At 40.4% G+C, this 17,689-nt stretch overlaps 1 protein-coding gene across 1 annotated transcript in view; it reads right to left on the bottom strand.

Annotated features, from left to right (window-relative positions):
* Positions 1-7,106: 7,106 nt before the first annotated feature.
* The window catches only part of B3galt1 (beta-1,3-galactosyltransferase 1), a 45,410-nt gene continuing 34,827 nt past the window's right edge, over positions 7,107-17,689 (bottom strand). The window contains exon 2 of the mRNA XM_032903421.1: positions 7,107-12,066. Within this exon, the coding sequence (XP_032759312.1) occupies positions 10,857-11,837 (981 nt within the window). The 5' untranslated portion in view covers positions 11,838-12,066 and the 3' untranslated portion in view covers positions 7,107-10,856. The remainder of the gene's footprint in view (positions 12,067-17,689) is intronic.

The following is a 17,689-nucleotide window of genomic DNA, read 5'->3' as shown; positions in this document are numbered from 1 at the left end:
AGTTAGACCAAGAGGGAGACAAATAACCCTATTAAAAAAAAATGGGTTCAGAGCTAAACAAAAGAATTCACAGCTGAGGAATACCGAATGGCCGAGAAACACCTAAAGAAATGTTCAACATCGTTAGTCATAAGGGAAATGCAAATCAAAACAACCCTGAGATTTCACCTCACACCAGTGAGAATGGCTAAGATCAAAAACTCAGGTGACAGCAAATGCTGGCGAGGATGTGGAGAAAGGGGAACACTCCTCCATTGTTGGTGGGGTTGCAGACTGCTACAACCATTCTGGAAATCAGTCTGGAGGTTCCTCAGAAAATTGGACATTGAACTGCCTGAGGATCCAGCTATACCTCTCCTGGGCATATACCCAAAAGATGCCCCAACATATAAAAAAGACACGTGCTCCACTATGTTCATCGCAGCCTTATTTATAATAGCCAGAAGCTGGAAAGAACCCAGATGCCCTTCAACAGAGGAATGGATACAGAAAATGTGGTACATCTACACAATGGAATATTACTCAGCTATCAAAAACAATGACTTTATGAAATTCGTAGGCAAATGGCTGAACTGGAAAATATCATCCTGAGTGAGCTAACCCAATCACAGAAAGACATACATGGTATGTACTCATTGATAAGTGGCTATTAGCCCAAATGCTCGAATTACCCTAGATGCCTAGAACAAATGAAACTCAAGAGGGATGATCAAATTGTGAATGCATATCGCTCCTGAGAGACACAGCCAGAATACAGCAAATACAGAGGCGTATGCCAGCAGGAAACCACTGAACTGAGAACAGGACCCCCGTTGAAGGAATCAGAGAAAGAACTGGAAGAGCTTGAAGGAGCTCGAGACCCCATATGTACAGCAATGCCAACCAAACAGAGCTTCCAGGGACTAAGCCACTACCCAAAGACTATACATGGACTGACCCTGGACTCTGACCTCATAGGTAGCAATGAATATCCTAGTAAGAGCACCAGTGGAAGGGGAAGCCCTGGGTCCTGCTAAGACTGAACCCCCCAGTGAACTAGACTGTTGGGGAGAGGGAAGCAAGGGGGAGGGTTGGGAGGAAACACCCATAAGGAAGGGAGGGGGAGGAGGATGTTTGCCCGGAAACCGGGAAAGGGAATAACACTCGAAATGTATATAAGAAATACTCAAGTTAATAATAATAAAAAAAAAAAAGAAAAAAAAAGAAACTGTTTCAGAACTCTAAGGTTTGTTAGAATGTAATGTAAATCTCATCATTTCACTTAAAGTTATCCTTTAAAACAGGGTTATTTGTGTGGTAACGATGTTCCAACTTGAAGAGAAACGTTGTATCCATCAACCTCCTCCGTTTATAATGTGGGGGTGGGGAGCTCATGTCGTTTGTGGAATTTTTTGAGACACAACCTTCAGTGCATGAGAAAAGTTTAACACAAAAGGGTGGAGTGGTTTTGGTACGGATCTCAGAAGCAAAGCAAAGGAAACACAAGGAAATACTCAAACTGATAATGCAGGAAAATATGATTTGGTACAAATCCTTCTTCAGAAAGAGCACAGATTGAGATCTAGCTTTCAGGAACACCTCTATTCTTATCTGGAATAGAATTTGATGTGCGAGTGGATTGAATTTCATGGTGTAGCTACTTTCCACAAAGGCAAAAGCAGAGGAGTATTTCTCAGAGTTGCTGGTACATGGCGGAACTCTCCTGTGTCTCCCAGAATCACTGTTTTCTACTCCTACCCCCACCTTCTGCTCCATACTCCTAGTTGCTTTTGGAAATTCTCATCACTTGCCCACTCCTTAGTCCATCATTTTCTCTTCCTCTTTTTATGCCTTTAAGTGGAAAGTTTGCATTAAATCATTGCAAACCAGGCAGTTTGTTTTCATTGAAAGTACTTATGGGTGGCTTTATCCTCCCATAGGAGGAGCTTTGCCTCAAAATCAGATTCTCAGTGTTTGGCAATTTAATCATAGTAATCCTACGGGGTGCCCTGAGCCTGTTTCTATACTCTGATCATGTTGTCTTGGCTATTTGTGTGTTCTTTGAGCTCTGTGTCTTGATTCCAACCATTTCTGCCCCTTACATGAAAGACTCGTTTGTAAACCCCAAGCACTGATCTGTCCATATGATCTTGAACATATTAGGACTTTAAATCCAGGATTCCCACACACTTAATTTTCATTGCCCTTAAATCAAAAGACATTGAATTTGAGTGCTCTCTCTGTAGTCATTGTTTTTGTTTAACATTATAGGGGCCACTGAAATTCTTAATTACCCAGATACCAAAGGGAGGTAACAATAAATATTGAATTTATTTTGGGTGAGGGACTCTTTTCTTTCTTTCTTTCCTTTCCTTTTATTTCTTCCTTCCTTCCTCTTCTCTTTCTTTCTTTCTCTCCTTTCTTTCTCTCTCTCTTTCTTTCTTTCTTTCTTTCTTTCTTTTATTGCCAAACATCTCTCCCTAAACATTAGTCTTTCCAAGAGGTATATTAAGTGGAATGGTCATATTCCTGGGGAACAGTTTGACCCTCTATGTGGCACACGTGGAGGTGGTTAACATTTGTTGACACATAGTGAACTTTGGTGGCTTTCTCCAATGCTTTCCTTTTAGCTTCCTGTTCGTGACATGGAATCACCTATTCTCTGTGCTACTCAGTGGGTCTACACTTTGTGTTGGTAAGTGGCAGCTATTGGGAAAGCAAAGCTACTAGACCCGACTGTCACCTGGTAGGTAGGTCATGAGTCTCTACCTTCTTGTCCAACTAGTTTTAATTCTGCATCTTGTGTTTGACTGCTGGGCATGTTAGTCAGCTGTTCTGTTGGTGTGACAGATACCTAAGAAAAACTATTTAAAAGGAGAAAGGTATTATTCCACCTCATGGCTTCAAAGGTTTAAGAGCAAGGGCAGCTGACTCTTGTTTGAGCCTTGAAGAAGCAGAAGTTCATGGTGGAAAGGAAGCTGCTTACCTTGTGGAGGCCACAAACCCAAAGGGTAGGCAAGAAGGGGCCAAGGATACAGGACACTGTCTAGGACACCCTAGCATGGCTTCCATTATCGAATAAGAAGAGAAAGTTAACACTCCAACAGGGAATTAATGAATTTATTAGTCAACTTTCCTGTGAGAGATTGGATCCATTAGCATGGAACCAGGATGGCGGTTTCCTAGTCACTTCCTGTTTAAACTACAACAAATACCAAAATAGAAGCTTGGTGTTTTCCTTTTACATTTTGATTTTTTTATTTTTAAATTATTTTATTTTATTTTGCTATTTGGGTATACTTTTTTCCTGTGGAACCTTAACTTATTTCAACAGGTCTTAGGGAAAACTTTACAAAACACAGACACAGACACAGACAGACACACACACACACACACACACACACACACACACACACACACACACACGGGGAGAGAGAGAGAGAGAGAGAGAGTGAGTCAGTCAGTTTCTGAAATAAAAATGTATCAGTATTTTTATTGTCCTGTTTTAAGACAGGGTCTCATAGAGGTCAGGCTAACATCAAACCAATCATGTAACTAAGGCTGGCCTTGAATTCCTGATCTTCCAGCCTTTAACTTCCAAGTGCTGAGATCACAGAGATTAGAAATTCAAGACCTGAATGTTTAATTTTTTCAAGTTTTTGTTCCTTTGTGAATGATTATATATATATATATATATATATATATATATATCCCCTTAATAATCACGCATATAAATGCTTACTGAATGGTAGTATTGTTTTGTATAATCTAGCTTTATATAATCATGTAGCAATGGCATCCGGATTGTCTGAGAGCATAAAAGAAAGTCAAAACATTGCATCTCAGAACCAACATTCATCATTTTAGTAGGCTTTCCAGGTAGGCACAGAGCTATCTGAGAAAACACACAAACGCCCTTATCCAGCATGCCGCCTTACCCTGTGTGCTGTGTGGTCCATACCCTCCTGAGAGGAAAGGTATCTTATCACCGGTTACATGCTTTCCAGCGACTGAGGTTTGTGCTTTTAAAGTTGTGTTGTCTAGTTTTGTTTTTGTTATTTTGTTTTTTTTTTCCCTACAGGAAATGTGTATTAACATACATTGCAAAAAACAGTGGAACAAAAGATACAGAAGAGCCCACAGGAGTGTGGTCTGAGGCAGGGAGAGACAGACCCAGAGTGCAGAGGGCTTGTCTTCTTAACTGAGCTAGCTCTTGATGAATGTCTCTCCAGGGGACCCTTTGCTTCCATGAGGGAAAATGGATAATTGAACTTATAGATCATCCCATCCCTCTAGTGAAACTTGTGTGAACTCTCAGGGCCGGAAGCTCTATTAAACTTCCTCATGACGCGGGCTCACCCGAGTTAGTGGGGTCATGGGTTTTTGATCCTTTTCATAGTCACTAGATGTGCGCAGAATCAAATCGATGATTTAACATTCCTGAATCTTTCGCTTATGTTTCATATTGCTTACATGTTACCTTCATAGGTTTGTTTTGTTTTCTGTTCTCTTTATTTTTTGTTTGTTTGTTTGTTTGTTTGTTTGCCTTTGCCTTTTCAGTTTTGGCAATGAACAAGGGCTTTAGCGCCAGTGGCATGAATTCACCATTTACATTACAAATTCTCCGCTGCCTGCTTCCCCAACTGCCAAGTGAAGATAGCAGCATTTACTGCACAGGGCGACAGTTAAGATTAAACACATTGTAAGATATTGCAAGGGCAGAAAATCTCTAGTGTTTTCCCCACGCTCCCCTTCCCGTTTTACCCTGCTGAGGTCATGCTTGAAAAATAGTATTCACCACCAGCGCCCCCTACTGTCCCATTGCAAGTAATCCCTCCAGGCCTGCCAAGTTCAATGTTCACTAATGTGTAAACACTCTGAGGTAAACTTCAGAGAGAGAATAAATCACCTGTTATACCATAATCTCTTCAGGTGAGGACCGAGGCCATTGCGAGAGGCCTAACAAATCACTGATATAATATATTAAACTAATAGATTCCATAAGGAAAATGAGATGCAGAAGTTTCTTGAGTGCTGGGTAACTCTGGCTGCGGAAAGAGTAGGGTCACTGCTGTTAAAGATGTGTTGAGTCAATAATTCTTTTAAAATTCATTTCTCCCACATTTAAACAACTCTTATTTTAATCAGCAAGAAGGTAAGGAGATGTTATCAAGGGCAGATTTTCATGCTCACATGCCGTTTCTCTAAACGGCCCACTTCTGGGTTATTTTTTCCCCCCTCCCTCTTTTAGAAACGCATTCACTTCTCTTCCAGCAGTGTGAACTCATCTGGAAATCTATGACAATCAATTAAGTAAATGAGAAAACAGACTGCTTGTAATTATGACAATCAAGCTATTTGAAACCCACCCTCTTTGGTCTGATACCCACACATCTTTAAGCAATATATTAATTAAACTCTGGGTAATTGTTATAATTAAAATCAAGCTTTATAATTTTTAAAAATCACTCAGAGAGAGGGAAAGGAACTATTTTAAAAATACACGCAGCTGTTGCTTTTCAGCATCATTTATCATCATCTCTCTGGCGACAGGGGGAGACAGTACTAGAATGTTCGATTCACGTGATTCCCTATACATAATGTAGAGATTCTGTGTCTAACACCTTTTATAGTGTTTCTCTATCTGTCTAGATCGAAGTTGGTAAGCTTTTCTGATAAAGTACCAAGGAATAAATATTTTAAACCTTGCAGGTTAAGACACGAAACTGTAGATATGAAAAAAAAACTTAAAACACTTAAAGCAAGACAAAGTAAAGTTGCATGCTTTTTTGGATTGCTGAAATTCAAAATCTAACACAGTGTTTTTTTTTTTGTTTTTGCTTTTTTTTTTGTTTTGTTTTGTTTTTTTTAGGATACCTCTCCTACTGGGGAAAGTAGGCTTCCTATTGTTGGAATAATACATTACATAGACTGAATTCAACCAAAGGGCCCACATGTTCCCTATGAAACCCTTCTTAGCTCACTGGGAGTGGGTTGGATGTAGTTCGGAGACTGGCATGACAGTCTCTGCTTTATTTTGCCTTAGATTTTGCCTTAGACTTAACATGCCCTGGTTTGCTAGGTAGGCTCTCAACAGAATGCCCCTCTGCAGACGGAAATTGTTGGGGTTTTCAACACACGCACTTAATTGGATAGCAAAACGCTTCCCTGAAGTCAATGAGATGCAGACTAGAAGCACATCTCCTAAACTCAGAGACCTGTGCCCTCAACTTCAGGATGCGTCTGGGTCACCTAAAGTCCTTCCTAGGTTAGGTTACTGAGCTACACCTTCAAGCTTGTGGTAGCTCAGGTAAGGAAAGTGCGCTTCTATTAGGTCCACAAATAAATAGGATTATTCTGATCTTATGCCCGCCCACATATTCTCAGACTATTGCTCTTGACGTTGCCTCCTTTCAAAAGCCACGTGGCACGCAAAACCGCGTATCTTGTGCTTTCTTGTTTCCTCACATATTCCAGCTTATATTTTGCCCTCCTGAAATTGGAGGCATAATGGGAGAAGTTAAACCCAAATTTACATCTCTGTTAGTAAGTGAAGACCTGTTTAGCTGGATTAAAATTAATAATAAGATAAAATCCACTTTAGTTTCTTAAGTAGCTTTTAGTTTCTTGCTTACAGTTAGCGATCAGGGGCCAGCATCTACTTGTCTGTGCTACCGGAATAACTTTCTCATTCATAAATTAACTCTTAAAAGCTGTGTGTGACTATTCCGAAGCAGACATATGGATAAAACACTAAACGAGATTTTCCTCTTAGATGTAATGTGCCCTGGTTTGCTAAGCAGGTTCTCAACATGATGTCCCTCTGCAGGTGGAATTTATTGACATTTTCAACACACACACACTTAATTGGATAGTAAAACATCTCTCTGAAGCCAACGAGAAGCAGGCAAGAAGCACATTTCCTAAACCCAGAGGTCGTCCATGGCTTATTTATTGAACCGAAAGGTCTCCAAGTATACCACTAATCCGTTTCGTGCTTTCATGGAAAAATCTCTGAGTTGTTTAAAGCATTGCTTACGTTGCAATTGTTAGGAAGATTATAGTGGGCGGGCATAAGCAATTACATCTCCCCAAAGAGAGCCGTTCAAATAAACAGAGAAACAGGATGAGTTCTTCTTTTGTTTATTTGTCTCAGGAGTTTAAAAAAATCAGTCTTATGAAACCATGATCCTCCTCTTGACAGATGGGCCTGTCCAACCGCATCGCGCTTTCAACCAACAGTTTACATTTCAAGAGGAAGGGAGAGAGAATGAATGGAAAGACAGCGTCATCTATTCGTCACATGTTGTAACACTGATACAAAAAAATAGTATTCTGATTAGCAGCTTGATTGGCAACCCATGTAACCCTAAATAGCACTACAAACCCAGAGAGTGCACTTCAACACACAGTTACTTTTGGCAAAACCATATGTACAATTTCGAACAAATAAATACATAAATACAATCATTCATTTATAACAATATACCTAAAGGTCAATTATCAACAAGCGTCTCTAGTAAATTACTTCGTTCATTCACCAGTTACCTGTGGCTTATAAAAAGTATCTTCCGCTTTACAGAAATGACACGATCCGTTCCCGCCTTGAGCGCACGTATTAGGAAAGGTAGAAAATGAATTCCACACACTGTACATAAATATCCCATGGTCTCTTGTTAGAAGAAATTTGATTGAAAAACTCCTTCCGCGACTTCTTGGTATAGAGTTTGTTTCCCCTCCGTATCTTATCACACAAGGGGTTTTGTTCTTCCGTATTTAATTCAAATCAAAAAATGGTCTTCGTGTTTTGAATCTTGTTATTTAAAAGTACATCATTGTGTATTGACTGCTCCAAGAGGACACAGAGCCACATAAAGGAGGCACCAAAGAGAAAGGATTCTTTTTTTTTTTTTTCCCTCTATGAAATACATGAAGAAGCTTTTAAGATTAGGTGCTGATGTTATCCAGTAATAATGGAGAAATAGTGGGGAGCCAGACAGTGTTTAGAACATTATTTGAGTGACTTCTGGTACAGGAGGGCTGCCGTTATTTTAACTGTATTATTGCAGTGCTGAGGACAGACCCAGAGCCCTTTGCATGCTAGGGAAGTGTTTACCACTGAGCGAAAACCCCCAGGCCCAGAATACTGCCATTATTATGAAATATTTTTCTTAAACAAATGTTAGTAATGGCTTAATATTTGACAATAATCTGACCAGTCTCTTGTCATAGAATTAACAAAAGTAGAAAATTAGAACTTTTCCTTGATAAGCTAAACATTTTTTTTTGAACATCCAAAAAAAAAAAAAAAAAAAAACAAAAAAAAAAAACAAAAACCAAAACCAAAAAAACAAACAGAGAGCGACCATGCTTAAGGCTATTGAGATACCGGACAAATGGCCTTGCCTCATCAAGTTCCATGCAGAGGAAAATGTTAACCTATCAAGCAGATTCTAGCTGTACATACAATTGAGGTGACAAGAAAAGCGCCTTTAAAATATGTACATGGAATCTTGGGTGTCTATTTACATGTTTGTCATAGGGGCACTATGTAGCATAAAAAAGGTTAAGAAATAGTTCTTTAAGACACATGATTTTCCGATTTTTTTTTTTTTTTTGCTCCTTTCCAAGATTAGGGCTCTATGCATATTTTGCACATACATATAAAGCAATTCATAGGTGTGCATACATGGTTATCATAGTGTGAAATTTTAGACATGAAAAGTGGTTTGGCTGAATGGGATAGAGGCCAGAGCAGGAGACAGAGACTGCATTCAGCTGTGCAGCTGGGGGACCAATGAGGCATGAGAGTGCGAGACTTTCCCAGCCATGGAGCTCTTGGGGTTTGAGGCTAGATGGTGGGAGGGTGGCTTCCCTTGTCCTGTTACAGCTTTTCCCGGGTCACCTGACACCATCGTTATTAAAGGATGGGAAGTCCTACGGTATTTAGTATTTTGGGGGTGATGAGATATCACATGTTTCCTAGCAAGGGGTTATGTGATTACGGAACTCCATTTATTCTTTGTATCCCCATCACGACCAGCTTCTATGGGGGTTGCGCAAAGGCCAACGTGCAAAGAAAATAGCTCAAACGAGCAACCCTTTTCAGTGCTGGGGCTTTCTTTGCATCCCAACACTGAGTAGAGCATGGATGGTAAATGTGTGACTGTGGAGATTTGCTGAAGATTTTCATCTTCCCAGGGAGCAGATTAGCTCTAGTGTTCTAACGAGGTTTATGAATTCAGGGCAAATGTTTGTGTTTGGCAAAACCTGTACAAAGCTCCTCCCCACAGCAAAGCAGAATCTTTTTGCTTTAAACATCCTGGGACGCCAAGGCAACGCACTGAAGTGACAAATTCATCACCAGAATGAGAGACCATGGCGTGGTGGAGGAACTGAAGCTTCCCGAATCAACTAACTTATAGGCAAGGAGACTCAAGTCTTCCAAGAATTAGGTACACTGATAGTTCACGGTCAATCTTTATTTTGGTAAACTGTTATATTAAGATGATGTTGCCATCACGGATAACCATCTTTAAAATGACTGCAATCATTTTAGCATTTAGCATAGTGCATGATACACGCGGCATCATGTAGCACCTTTTAAACTAAAGATCTCTAAACACTTATTAGCAAATGTGATTTGCTCTCACAGTACCTGTGAGGTAGATTTTTCTTTTTAGCTGTTTCACAAGTGAGCAGACAGAAGCACATCAAAAATGAGACCCCTGCTCATGTGATCCACATACATTTGTGGCATCAATGGGATCTGAACTCGGTTTCCCTATTCTTCCTTCCCACAGATCTCAGCCACAGAATCTCCAGAACATCAAAAAGATTTTTTTTTTTTTGCTGCTAAACATAGATGAACATTTTCGACGTTGAGAGCATTTCTTCTATTGGTAGCTGGGGCACGTCTTTTAATAATACTGGTAACTCGTTAAAGATTTTCTCACGTGCTTTGCAAACGTGTGAGAGAGGGCCTTGTACACTACTGTCAACCTTATGCTCATTAGAATGGATACCTGAATTGGCATTTCATCAGTTGTTATGTATTATTTCTGGGCTTCCTACCAACCTGTTTTCTATACATGGAGACACAGACCTGCCTGATCCAAAACCATACCATGCACTTAAAGGCAGTATATGGAAGGATGCAGATGAGAGGTCCACATTTGGCCGTCTCCTTGGTGGCACCATGTAATATTTGTTATGGGGGGGTTATTTGTTTACTTAAAGTAGCATTTTATGTACAACCCACCTGCTGACCAGATTCAATCCTTGTAAGTCCATGCCGAGGTGTTTTCTATCCACACAGGATAATTGATTCTCAAGTTTACATCCCCATCTATTTCATCCCGCCTCCCTACCCCAGGGAAAAAAATCAGTTATTGGTAGGATCTCAAATTCTGCACACATTCCACGGCGACTTATGTGGGAATGCCACGTGACAGCAACGCAAAGCATTGATTATCTCATCTAGTGTGTGTTCCTGACTGCGTATCTTTCCCGACTTGTTTTGATTTCTAAGAAAGAATCACTATTTACGTTTGCAGAGGTGGTATGAAATCATTACTGTGAGTTTCTATCTCCTGGCCCAGATCTTTTTCTCAGATGCACGGTGCGCTAATCGGGCAGTTATTCAGGGTCACTCTTTCTTAGGACCTAAGAATGAAACCTGGCCCTTCGAACTCACTCACCGTTTCTATGGTCGAGCCCAATTCTTGCAAAGTACTGATCCGATTAAAGACTAGGAACAGGAAGCAAAACCTTTACAAAACCCCTTACCAGTTCGTGTTCCCTTGGTGACACCTGTCAATACCAACGTCTTAGTCCCCATTTCTTAGAAAAGAAAGTTATTTACAATGATAAAAGTACTAACATCTGAGATGCTTTTTGCTTGACATGTCATTCCAGATCCTGTGCATTTCCTCTGGAGAGATCTGATGGACGGTGATGACGCGGCGGTACCTACACAAACTGTAGGCCATTTTCCAGTGATTGAAGCCACTATTCTGGAAAGGATGTATGCCCAGCTTTCGAAGACACAGTCCCACATACACATCTTCAAGATGAAGCAGCCTGGTGTGGAGTGAGGTCTTGTAAATGAGTTCTGCCACATCAGCGGAAAAGATATAGCCAGTCCCCGAACAGAACGGTGGGTAGTTGCTGTCAGGGTACAAATCCCTAGGCATATACCACTTACTGCGGACATCCCTGATTGGCCCGCCATTGATGACGTAACCAGTGAAATATCTTCTTCTCGGCTTGGTAGAGGGTTTCAGGAGTTTATAAATAAGGTTGTCCATGTTCACAAAAATGTCACTGTCTGTTTTCATGACGTACTTGGCTTTTGAGCAGAAGGTGGCAACCCATCTCATCCCCATTAAGGTTTTGAGGGTGAGGTTGTGGTAGGAGTCAATGAAGTCCTCCACGATGATGTCATGGAAGATCTGGCTCTCTTGCTCCACCATCTGGTTGAGAACAGGATCAGCATTTTTGCCCAGGAGGAAAAGCGTGGCTATCTTGATCCCTTTGAAGTTGTTCTCATCCCCCCAAGTCTCCCGGATTGCCTGGCGGGCATCAAATTCCTTGTGTGTGGTGCTAATGAGGATCACAAGAAAAGGAATGTTTTTCTCACATTTGTTGGGCTCATTTATAAGAAACTCAAAAGAATGTGGGTTTATAGGTCGAGTTCTTATGTTGCCAAACGTGAAGTTTTTCCTGGCAACTGTTAGGTGACTGAATGGCTTTGAGCCTGTGTATGATGAAGTAGGTCTTGTTATGCTCAAGTACCAGAGAGCGCTGGCCCAGCACACAACGGTCAACACATATAGGCAGGAGACCTTTGACGCCATTTTCTTCAGAACGCGTCTAATCCAAATACTGAAGAACACGTCTTTTGGGCACTAGTTTCTTGCCCTCTCGCGAAGGCAGCATATTACTCGGCAATCTAAAAACTCTGCTGGAGAGGAATTGCTTGGTGGGTGTCCATGGGCCTTATTTGTGCTGTGGCATCATGGAATTCACTTTTCTTTCTTCCAAACCCGATGGAAGCTCCAAGCCTCAGAAATCTTCCTCAGAACTCTGCAAAATCAATAAAATACAGTTTTATTCATGCTTACTTAGCCATTTCCATATTCTTGAATAAACACAATAAGTTTGTAAGAATTACCAGCAATGACTAAAGTAAACACGGCCATTCATCTTCATAAGCCCCAAGAAGCCCCGGAAATAACCTCCTAGCTTCTCTTCTCTCGTGAACAGAAAACTGTTTATGCGTATTGATATTCAATACATGAATACATTGGCCATGAGCACTAGGTGAGTCAGGAGTAAAGCTAACATCAGTAATTTTCCAAAAAGGGTCTCCTTCTCCAGAAAAGACTGTCTTTGCACTTAGTCACATTTTTTTGCTCTCAAATCCTTCAGATGAACTCACATACAGTTCAGATACCTTTCACTTTCCCAACTTTGAGCTTTTAATCATTTGATTTTGGTAAAAAATTAACCTTTAATGTTGCTTCCTTTCCTTCGGTTCTCCATTTGAGAATGTGTTGATAACTGCATCCTCACAAACTTTTGCTAATACCTTGCTTTCTTGGCTCAGTCTGAGGAAGAATTGCTGCCTGTTCCTGCTCTGGCAGTAGGCACAGCTCTTACCATGCAATTCTGCTTTCTCCAAGGCTTCGGAAAACATACTCACTCATTTTCATGGCTGGGAATAAAGTTCCTTCCAAAGACACTACTTACTGGCCCTAGAAATGTAAGACATAACTGGAGAAAGGTGGTCCCCAAACCATTCCTTTGAGAATACACATTTTTCCAGTCCCTTCCTCATGGCCTTCGTCCTTTCTTCTATGTAGTAAATGGCTCCCAGTTCTGTATTCTCCCGTGACCGTCCTCATCTTTCCTACTGTTCAGTATCGACTTAGACACTTGGAGGACACTGAGCCAGACCCCTCCCTTATAGTCAACAGCCAAGAAAACAAAAGTTGGAATTTTAAGACTCTAACAATTGGTCAGAAGAATGGTACTGGAATCATTTCTCTCACTATGGGAGGAGACTTGCCTGGATCTCATTAGCAGATGACTGTCTAAGTCTAGAGCTAAGAATTCTAAGCCTTGCGTAATACTGCACTGCAGAGGCTTTCTGATAAGAACAAAGACATATCGTTGCCTGCTTTTGTAAGAGCCAATCCAAGTGTTCTGCCCAGTCCTTGAATGTCTGTGACAAAGTTCCTCTTGTAGAGCGGAACACTCTAAAGTCTGTAGAAATGGTATAAACCCTTCCTGAAATGTAGACTGATACTATGGTCCCTCTGACCACCATCCACTACCTTTCTTCAGACGGTGCTTGGTTTTGTGCAAACAAATTCTACGCCTGCTTGCTACTAGGCTCATATGTCTTGTCTGAATTCTTTCAACTATGGTCTCAGGGACCAAGAGGTGCAGACAGAGAAATAAGCCAAGAAAGGTGACACCAAAACTCTGACGCTATCAATCAAAAGAGAAATGCTTCTTCTTTGTATGTTGTTCTCTGACGTACATTGGTTACAGTTACATGAAATTAACCAAAACATGGAAACTACCAGCTAACCATCTTGGTTATACTGATTTCAGAGTTGTTCTACATTACATGGAATTTCCTGTTATCAATGTCCCTATATATTTTTGAGGAAATTAGACTGGACTTTTTTTATTTTTTCATTTATTCATTCATTAATTTGTCTTGCTGACTGACACATCTATATGCATTGGATGAGTATAATCAAAGGGACAGCTGAGCTTAAAGTTCACAAATTCAATGAAGATGTTACAAAAGACAAACTGGTATTCAAATTAAGTTGTTCTTTGAAACACTAATCCTTTCTAAAACTGGCATTGTTTTCTAGAGCTTAAAAAACACTATCCCAGCCAAAAATATGTGTCAAATTATAGAGTTCATTCATGTAAAAAATTATTTCTCCCTTCCTAGTTAGAGCAGAATTCAATAGCTATGGAAGGGAAAGGCAGTAATACTAATTTCAACAAAGTCTCCTTCAGAGATAACTATGTGCTTGGGCTGGTTAGTCTTTGGCAACTTAAAACCCATACTCTTGTATAGTCTTAGAGCTAACCATGAGACCAGCAATAATCCACTTCCATTATTGAATTTTGGTGATTGGACTGAATAGTACAGTGGTTCATACCACATAACTTTTGCATAGTTGAGTCTCCATCCAGTAAGAACTCTGTAATATATAATACAGTATTTCTAGCCTTCTAGAGAACATTTCTGCTTTAAGGGGCACTAGAAGCTGATAACGAGAAGGTCAGGGATGAATGGCTTCAAGCGAATGAGGAAGTTTGATACTTTAGGGCAAGAGCTTCTCAACTTGTGGATCTCGACAACGGGGGCGGCATATCAGATATTCTGCATATCAGATACTTACATTATGACCCATAACAGTAGAAAGATTACAGTTATAAAGTAGCAATGAGAGAACTATATGGTTGGGGATCACCACAACATAAGGAACCATACTAAAGGGTCATTGCAGCATTAGGAAGGCTGAGAACTGCTGCTTTAAAGTTAAGAGAAGGAATTGAGGAAAGACTAGTGGTAGAGAATGTGGGAAGGGACTTTGAGTTTGGGATATACAAATACTGACTTCATTTTAATTACAATGACTGGTGAATGAGAATGGTGATGGTTATTGGAAACCAAACCTGACCATGATCTCATCTTGTATATCCCATTCTTTAAGAATATCTCCATTGTCCCTCTATCCTTATTCCTTGTATAGTTTCCTACTAAATTGTGAGCCAACTCTTACTAAGATCTCAAGGGACTCAGAAGCATATTGGTAAGGAAGCAGGTCATCTTCAGGGGAAATTAATCAAACGATTAATGGAGGATTTCTTTAGTTATTTGATCTCCTTTTTTACTGTCCCTTTCCTGTCCCTACAGAGTCAAATTACTATCCCCCATTTCACAGCTGTCTTCATTCAAAATTCACCCATTCATTTGTGAATTCACTAACTGTGAATCTACCTATTAATCAAATACTTGTAACACTTTTCTTTTTTGCTGCAGAGTATTGAGAAAAGAGAGCTATATAATTCAAATCCTTGCCCTGAGAAATCCTGGGCTAATAGGTTAGATTTCAAACAAATAATTAAAATAATTTCAACATGAACTTTTGAAGTATATAGGAGTGGACTGGGAAAAGAGTATTTGGGGAAAAGGTACAGTATAATAGACCAGGCACAGAAAACTCCCAGGGGCCACCATTCACACATGCTACATACAGGGCGGGCCCCATTCCCTTCCCATCCTAGGATGAGGCAGTGGAGGAACATAGAATGGAGACTGTAAATCAGTAAAAGTGAGCTAAGTTGAGGCTTCAAACACAACTAGGAATCAGCCAAATAATGGCCATACAGACAAAATAAATAGCACATTCGAATAATATGATGTGTACCAGAGACTAACTGGTGGGGTAAAGAGAGAGACCAAGGTAAGGAGGAAAGTGGTGCTATAGAGAGATGTGGTGGTCCTATAGTAAGCAGCATCTGAAAACCGTTCTGAGCTGAAAAGCCAGTTACTTATTTGTGTATTTTTTGAATATGAGGGAGGAATTACCTTCCCCAAATCCCATCTACAGATCTCTGGAGCAATCCCTCCATACATAATAAGGATTTCTTTCTCTTACAGATCTATGTCCTAAAGGAGTAAGAATTCATTTTCTGACATGTTCAGTGAGATTTTGTCTGCACAAAAGGATTGTGAAAATACAGATAGATGGAGAGTTTAGAATTACGAGAGAGGTAAATGAGCATGTGAAGAAAGTTTGCATGCCTACAGATACTCTCCTCGAAAGAAACACTCTCCCCTATTTAGCTAACGCACGTGGTAAATCCTAGCATTATTATTGTTAGTTCTCATTTTAGTGGTTCCAAATTACTATCGTTTTGAGTTTTGAGACAAGGTTTTGTTGCATAGCCTAGGCTGACCTTGAACTGAGTGCTGGGACCACAGAAATGCATCTCCACACCCAGCTCATTATCTCTCACTTTAAAATGCATATCCCAAGGGGATGGAGAGATGGTTCAAAGATCATGAACACTGGCTGCTCTTCCAGAGGACCCAGTTTGAGTCCTAGGACCCACATGAAAACTCACAACCATCTATAACTATAGGTCCATAAGATATAGTCACCAGAAGGCAAAAAAAAAAAAAAATGCATATAAAATGGGTAAAAATAAAATAAAATAGTAAAATAAAATAAACTACACACACCAGCCCAGGCGTTGTGCGATGTGTGGTACTCTGCTTTATAGAGCACCATTCCTTACAGTGTCTCAAGAAAGACATGTCCTCCTCACCTTACGGGTGAGATAAGGGAAGCTCGGATATGTTAAACGTCTAGTTCAAGATCGCATCTAGTAAGTGACCAGAAAAGTGACCATTCTCCAACTTCTTAAGGCCTCTTGAGAGATAATAGGCTCTGTGGTGGATGGAAAAGCCACCCTAGTCTATGTTGGTACATCTTGGCTTGCAGTACTCTTTGTGGTCCCTCAGAGTTTTGTTGCAAGTAAACTAAACTGGAATGTGAAGTACAACCAATCGGGAATTATCTGGAAAAAGTCTGGGCCTCGTAGGCAAAGCAAACAGCATACATGACGGGCATAAAATGAGAGAAAACACCCGAACACCAGGCTACTACATGGGTCATCCTAGTGCGCATGCGCTGCACCAAGCCAATGCTGTGGGGGCGTTCGCATTAGTGGAACATTCTCATTAGCATTTAACTGTGGTGGTAGTGGTGTGGGAGTTGAGGGGATGAGGGAACGCCAATATTTGAAGGGGTTTGAAGCATTTCTCAGTGCATTTCTCTGAAGTCCTGAAGCCCACGTACATATGGAGTGAATCGCTGTTTTTACTGACCTTCATTTTCATTAGGCATGAGAACAAATATTGGCACAGCATCATACCTCAATCAACACTAAATGCAAAGTAGCATTTATCCCATTAGAAACATAATCAGAACCATGAGAAATATGAAAGAGAGTCTGGGTAGAATACCAAGAGTGGTCAACAGTAATGTGTACTTAGAGCTAAGGGAGCCACGCAAAGATATACCTCTGGGCCAAGAAATGGTCAGGGAGTAGTGTGACTAAAGATGAGACTGAGTCATGTGATACACAGAACTCTAAAGATTAAAATCATGGATCCCTGCTGAAGTGGTTGGCAATGCTCAAACATGTTCTCATTTACTCTTTGTGTAATGCTATGTTGTAATTTGGATTCAAAGTCTTTGTTTCAGGGGCCTTAAATATAAAATGAGAGCAAAATATAAGTGTGTTTACATCTGTGTGTGTCAGAGGTCTTCACAAACATTTCTAGCTCATTCGTTTCTTTCTGAGGGAAGCATTCAGCTAAAATTTTGCAGACAGGAAGATTTCGATAGCTTAGCAGTTCATGGCTTGTGACCATGAGCATGGAGATTGATTGGTTCTTTTAAGTACCTAGAGTTTATCTCAGCGTTTTGGTTTGTCCTTCTGAGTTTGTGAGATGCCAATAAAGATGTCTGAGAAACATTTTTCCTCTTTTTTTTGCGTGTCCTCAAAAACTCAAAGCCAGAGACCAAATAAAAGTCAAAAGGAGTCACCTACTACTGTGTTAGGTAGCTGGCCACCTTGAAGGGTATTAGGGCTACACTGC

This window comes from Rattus rattus, chromosome 5 (genome assembly GCF_011064425.1).
Source record: "Rattus rattus isolate New Zealand chromosome 5, Rrattus_CSIRO_v1, whole genome shotgun sequence".
In the NCBI taxonomy this organism is placed as follows: Eukaryota; Metazoa; Chordata; class Mammalia; order Rodentia; family Muridae; genus Rattus; species Rattus rattus.
The sequence above is the reverse complement of the archived record's forward strand: the minus strand, read 5'-3'. Positions and strand labels throughout refer to the sequence as shown.